The following is a 6,970-nucleotide window of genomic DNA, read 5'->3' as shown; positions in this document are numbered from 1 at the left end:
TCACTCAGGGGCCACAATGACCTTAAATCCTTTACCAGCCCTTGGCTGCAGCCACCTTTACCAGTGGCATTCCCTCGTGGTCATGTGGAGTATTTCTGCAGAAAATTAAATTGAAGGAATAAACTAATTTGGACTGTTTTGGTCATTGCGCCAATGCTCTTCTTTGAGTGGGTCAACTGAGCCCAACATCTTAATCCTAAGGAGCATATGGTCCATGCGGAAAGCAGCTTTCTGATCACGGTGTAGTACAGTAATGCCATTCGGAAAGAATGTGCTTATGTTTTTGCAGGTTCTGGTTTAAAGAGCTCATCCCACCCAATTGAGTTTTGGCCGATCTCCAAATTTTCCATTCCTGCCCATCACTTTGCCTGTCCCTGTTGGGAATGGAAAATACCTGCCGTTTTCAATTCGATCATGCCCCCACGACCAGCAGAGAGTGCAACTCATTAGCAAGTGTGGAAAGGATGACAAGGATTCAATGAAACATCTTTGCTGGAAAGGAGGAACATTTTCATACAGAGAGATCTGTCTGACAGCGGTTTTGCTTCACACTCGCATGTTGCAAGGCAAATTTAAAAATCAGCTGGAGCTACCCAGAAGCAGAAAGCATGGATTTCATCACCTCTTTTTTGTCCGTTCCCCCAGATGGAACCCAGGTGAGTTTGTAGAGGTCGACATCCGGCGATCCATGATCCCAGTCGATCTGCAAACTGTTCGCACTGATGTTCGAGAAGCGTAGGTTTGATGGTGCTGGGCGAACCACTGTGTGAGAAGAATGAGACCATGAATGTGCACATGGAGCAGAAATGTAACAGAATCTGACAGAGTAGAAATGGTGAGGGAAGGGAGGCCATGTGAGCAAAGATTTGAGACACTAGCACTGTTCGCCAATAACTTGCATTTATGTAGTGCCTTTAATGCTGTAAAATCTCCCGTGGCACTTAAGAACATAGAACAGAGCATATTACAACCGCAATCCAGGCCCTTCGACCCTTGGTGTTGCGCCAACCTGTGAAACCACTCTAAAGCCGATCTACACTATTCCCTTATTGTCCATCTGTTTATCCAGTGCCCTTAATGTTGGCGAGTCCACTACTGTTGGAGGCAGGGAATTCCACACACATACTAACCTCTGAGTAAAGAACCGACATCTGACATCTGCCATATATCTATCTCTCCTCAATTTAAAGCTGTGTCCCCTCATGCTGCCGTCACCATCCGAAGAAAAAGGCTCTCACAAGGGCAGCACGGTGGTACAGTGGTAGCACTGCAGTCTCACGGCGCCGAGGTCTCGGGTTCGATCCTGGCTCTGGGTCAGTCTCCGTGTGGAATTTGAACATTCTCCCCGTGTTTTGAGGGTTTCACCCCCACAACCCAAAGATGTGCAATGTATAAGAATTGAACACGCTAAATTGCCCCTTAATTGGGAAAAATTAATTGGGTGCTTTAAAATTTTTAAAGAAAAACTCCACTCTATCTAACCCTCTGATCATCTTGTCTGCCTCAATTAAGACACCTCTTAATCTTCTTCTCTCTAACGAAAACAGCCTCAAGTCCGTCAGCTTTCCCTCATACACTTTGCTGCAGCAGAAGCAGAGTTCCAGGGGAACATACTAATCCCACAGCCCATCCTGAAGGACATTATGCTCTGCTGCACATCACAATATGCAGCATGTGCATTTAATGTCACTTTGTCCTCTTTTCAATATTTCAAGATAACTGGTAAGGGAGTAGAAATGTGAAACGGAGACTTTTATAGACGACAGACTTACATGTACTCTCGGAGGCTGAGACTTCGTCACTTTCCGTCTTGTCTGGGTAGATGGCAGTAAGGGTAACATTATATAAGGTGTCAGGTTTCAGGTTATCTAAAACCTGGCTGGTCTCATTCCCATTTATAATCATCTGGAAGAATAGGCATAAAGCGAAGGTCAAGATAGGTTCAGTGCATGAAACCAATTTGTTTTCTGAAAACTGATTCCCTTAATTAAATGGGGGTGTTTGAATTTGATATCACTCAGGGGCCACAATGACCTTAAATCCTATACCAGCCCTTGGCTGCAGCCGCCTTTCCCAGTGGCATTCCCTAGTGGTCATGTGGAGTATTTCTGCAGAAAATGAAATTGAAGGAATAAACTAATTTGGACTGTTTTGGTCATTGCGCCAATGCTCTTCTTTGAGTGGGACAACTGAGCCCAACATCTTAATACTAAGGAGCATATGGTCCATGCGGAAAGCAGCTTTCTGATCACGGTGTAGTACAGTAATGCCATTCGGAAAGAGTGTGCTTATGTTTTTGCAGGTTATGGTTTAAAGAGCTCACCCCACCCAATTGAGTTTTGGCAGATCGCCAAATTTTCCAGTCCTGCCCGTCACTTTGCCTGTCCCTGTTGGGAATGGAAAATACCTGCCGTTTTCAATGTGATCATGCCCCCACGACCAGCAGAGAATGCAACTCATTAGCAAGTGTGGAAAGGATGACAAGGATGCAATGAAACATCGTTGCTGAAAAGGAGGAACATTTTCATACAGAGAGATCTGTCTGACAGCGGTTTTGCTTCACACTCGCATGTTGCAAGGCAAATTTAAAAATCAGCTGGAGCTACCCAGAAGCAGAAAGCATGGATTTCATCACCTCTTTTTTGTCCGTTCCCCCAGATGGAACCCAGGTGAGTTTGTAGAGGTCCACATCCGGCGATCCATGATCCCAGTCGATCTGCAAACTGTTCGCACTGATGTTCGAGAAGCGTAGGTTTGATGGTGCTGGGGGAACCACTGTGTGAGAAGATTGAGACCATAAATGTGCACATGGAGCAGAAATGTAACAGAATCTGACAGGGTAGAAATGGTGAGGGAAGGGAGGCCATATGAACAAAGATTTGAGATACTAGCACTGTTCGCCAATAACTTGCATTTATATAGTGCCTCTAATGCAGTAAAATCTCCCGAGGCACTTAAGAACATGGAACATAGAACATTACAGCGCAGTCCAGGCACTTCGGCCCTTGGTGTTGCGCCGACCTGTGAAACCACTCTAAAGCCGATCTACACTATTCCCTTATCGTCCATATGTTTATCCAATGCCCTTAATGTTGGCGAGTCCACTACTGTGGCAGGCAGGGAATTCCACACCCATACTACTCTCTGAGTAAAGAACCTACCTCTGACATCTGTCCTATATCTATCTCTCCTCAATTTAAAGCTGTGTCCCCTCGTGCTAGCCATCACCATTCGAAGCAAAAGGTTCTCATAAGGGCAGCATGGTGGCCCAGAGTTAGCACAGCAGTCTCACGGCGCCGAGATCCTGTGTTCGATCCTGGCTCTGGGTCACTTCCGTGTGGAGTTTGCACATTCTCCCCATGTTTGCGTGGGTTTCGACCCCGACAGCCCAAAGATGTGCAAGGTAAGTGAATTGAACATGCTAAATTGCCCCTGAATTGGAAAAAATGAATTGGGTGCTGTAAATTTATAAAAAGAAAAAGACTCTCACTGTCCACTCTATCTAATCCTATGATCATCTTGTATGCCTCAATTAAGTCACCTCTTAACCTTGTTCTCTCTCACAAAAACAGCCTCAAGTCCCTCAGCCTTCCCTCATACTCTTTGCTGTAGCAGAAGCAGAGAACCCAGGGGAACATACTAATCCCACAGCCCATCCTGAAGGACATTATGATCGGCTGCACATCACAATATGCAGCATGTGCTTCCATGTCACTTTGTCCTCTTTTCAATATTTGAAGATAACTGGTAAGGGAGTAGAAAAGACGAATGGAGATTTTTATATACTACAGACTTACATGTACTCTCGGAGGCTGAGACTTTGTCAGTTTCCGTCTTGTCTGCATAGATGCCAGTAAGGGTAACATTATATAAGGTGTCAGGATTCAGGTTATCTAAAACCTGGCTGGTCTCATTCCCATTTATAATCATCTGGAAGAATAGGCATAAAGCGAAGGTCAAGATAGGTTCAGTGCATGAAACCAATTTGTTTTCTGAAAATTGATTCCCTTAATTAAATGGGGGTGTTTGAATTTGATATCACCCAGCGGCCACAATGACCTTAAAATCCTTTACCAGCCCTTGGCTGCAGCCGCCTTTCCCAGTGGCATTCCCTAGTGGTCATGTGGAGTATTTCTGCAGAAAATTAAATTGAAGGAATAAACTAATTTGGACTGTTTTGGTCATTGCGCCAATGCTCTTCTTTGAGTGGGTCAACTGAGCCCAACATCTTAATACTAAGGAGCATATGGCCCATGCGGAAAGCAGCTTTCTGATCACGGTGTAGTACAGTAATGCCATTCGGAAAGAATGTGCTTATGTTTTTGCAGGTTATTGTTTAAAGAGCTCATCCCTCCCAATTGAGTTTTGGCAGATCACCAAATTTTCCAGTCCTGCCCGTCACTTTGCCTGTCCCTGTTGGGAATGGAAAATACCTGCCGTTTTCAATGCGATCATGCCCCCACGACCAGCAGAGAATGCAACTCATTCGCAAGTGTGGAAAGGATGAAAAGGATTCAATGAAACATCTTTGCTGGAAAGGAGGAACATTTTCATGCAGAGAGATCTGTCTGACAGCGGTTTTGCTTCACCCTCGCATGTTGCAAGGCAAATTTAAAAATCAGCTGGAGCTACCCAGAAGCAGAAAGCATGGATTTCATCACCTCTTTTTTGTCCGTTCCCCCAGATGGAACCCAGGTGAGTTTGTAGAGGTCCACAGCCGGCGTTCCATGTTCCCAGTGGAGCTGCAAACTGTTCGCACTGATGTTCGTGAAGTGTAGGTTTGATGGTGCTGGGCCAACCACTGTGTGAGAAGAATGAGACCATAAATGTGCACATGGAGCAGAAATTTAACAGACCAGACAGAGTAGAAATGGTGAGGGCAGGGAGGCCATATGAGCAAAGATTTGAGATACTGGCACTGTTCGCCAATAACTTGCATTTATATAGTGCCTTTAATGCAGTAAAAACTTCCGAGGCATTTAAGAACATAGATCATAGAACATTAGAGCCCAGTCCAGGCCCTTCGGCACTCGGTGTTGCACCAACCTATGAAACCACTCTAAAACCCATCTACACTATTCCCTTATCCTCCATATGTTTATCCAATGCCCTTAATGATGGCGAGTCCATTACTGTTGTAGGCAGGGAATTCCACGCGCGTACTACTCTCTGAGTAAAGAACCGACCTCTGACATCTGTCATATATCTATCTCTCCTCAATTTAAAGCTGCGTCCCCCCGTGCTACCATCACCATCTGAAGAAAAAGGCTCTCACAAGGGCAGCACGGTGGCGCAGTGGTAGTACTGCAGTCTCACAGCGCCGAGGTCCCAGGTTCGAGCCTGACTCTGGGTCACTCTCCGTGTGGAGTTTGCACATTCTCCCCGTGTTTGCGTGGGTTACGCCCTGACAGCCCAAAGATGTGCAAAGTAGGTGAATTGAACTTGCTAAATTGCCCATTAATTGGAAAAAATGAATATGGTACTTTAAATTTATTTAAGAAAAAGGCTCTCACTGTCCACTCTATCTAATCCTCTGATCATCTTGTATGTCTCAATTAAGTCACCTCTTAACCTTCTTCTCTCCAACGAAAACAGCCTCAAGTCCCTCAGCTTTCCCTCTTACACTTTGCTGCAGCAGAAGCAGAGAACCCAGGGGAACATAATAATCCCACAGCCCATCCTGAAGGACATTATGATCTGCTGCACATCACGATATGTGCTTTCCATGTCACCTTGTCCTCTTTTCAATATTTGAAGAGAACTGGCACGGGAGTAGAAAAGACGAAAGGAGATTTTTATAAACTGCAGACTTACATGTACGCTCGGAGGCTGAGACGTCGTCACTTTCCGTCTTGTCTGGGTAGATGGCAGTAAGGGAAACATTGTATAAGGTGTTAGAATTCAGGTTATCTAAAACCTGGCTGGTCTCATTCCCATTTATAATCATCTGGAAGAATAGGCATAAAGCGAAGGTCAAGATAGGTTCAGTGCATGAAACCAATTTGTTTTCTGCGAACTGATTCCCTTAATTAAATGGGGATGTTTGAATTTGATATCACTCAGGGGCCACAATGACCTTAAATCCTTTACCAGCCCTTGGCTGCAGCCACCTTTACCAGTGGCATTCCCTTGTGGTCATGTGGAGTATTTCTGCAGAAAATTAAATTGAAGGAATAAACTAATTTGGACTGTTTTGGTCATTGCGCCAATGCTCTTCCTTGAGTGGGTCAACTGAGCCCAACATCTTAATCCTAAGGAGCATATGGTCCATGCGGAAAGCAGCTTTCTGATCACGGTGTAGTACAGTAATGCCATTCGGAAAGAATGTGCTTATGTTTTAGCAGGTTCTGGTTTAAAGAGCTCATCCCACCCAATTGAGTTTTGGCAGATCGCCAAATTTTCCAGTCCTGCCCGTCATTTTGCCTGTCCCTGTTGGGAATGGAAAATACCTGCCGTTTTCAATGCGATCATGCCCCCACGACCAGCAGAGAATGCAAATTATTAGCAAGTGTGGAAAGGATGACAAGGGTGCAATGAAACATCTTTGCTGGAAAGGAGGAACATTTTCATACAGAGAGATCTGTCTGACAGCGGTTTTGCTTCACACTCGCATGTTGCAAGGCAAATTTAAAAATCAGCTGGAGCTCTACCGAAGCAGAAAGCATGGATTTCATCACCTCTTTTTTGTCCGTTCCCCCAGATGGAACCCAGGTGAGTTTGTAGAGGTCCACATCCGGCGATCCATGATCCCAGTCGATCTGCAAACTGTTCGCACTGATGTTCGAGAAGCGTAGGTTTGATGGTGCTGGGCGATCCACTGTGTGAGAAGAATGAGACCATGAATGTGCACATGGAGCAGAAATGTAACAGAATCTGACAGAGTAGAAATGGTGAGGGAAGGGAGGCCATGTGAGCAAAGATTTGAGACACTAGCACTGTTCGCCAATAACTTGCATTTATATAGTGCCTT

General features: G+C 45.1%; 1 protein-coding gene across 1 annotated transcript; it reads right to left on the bottom strand.

The window, feature by feature from the left end:
• Positions 1 to 1,710: 1,710 nt before the first annotated feature.
• On the bottom strand, positions 1,711 to 6,730 carry LOC140406172 (collagen alpha-1(XII) chain-like). The gene is made up of 5 exons (XM_072494312.1): positions 6,678 to 6,730; positions 5,815 to 5,947; positions 4,662 to 4,801; positions 3,798 to 3,930; positions 1,711 to 1,814 (listed from the first exon to the last, which is right to left on the bottom strand). Exons 2-5 carry the CDS (start codon positions 5,945 to 5,947, stop codon positions 1,711 to 1,713), a joined length of 510 nt encoding a protein of 169 aa, XP_072350413.1. The 5' UTR covers positions 6,678 to 6,730.
• Between the last annotated feature and the right edge of the window lie 240 nt (positions 6,731 to 6,970).

The sequence above is a fragment of the Scyliorhinus torazame genome, unplaced genomic scaffold (assembly GCF_047496885.1).
Source record: "Scyliorhinus torazame isolate Kashiwa2021f unplaced genomic scaffold, sScyTor2.1 scaffold_335, whole genome shotgun sequence".
NCBI lineage: Eukaryota > Metazoa > Chordata > Chondrichthyes > Carcharhiniformes > Scyliorhinidae > Scyliorhinus > Scyliorhinus torazame.
The sequence above is the reverse complement of the archived record's forward strand: the minus strand, read 5'-3'. Positions and strand labels throughout refer to the sequence as shown.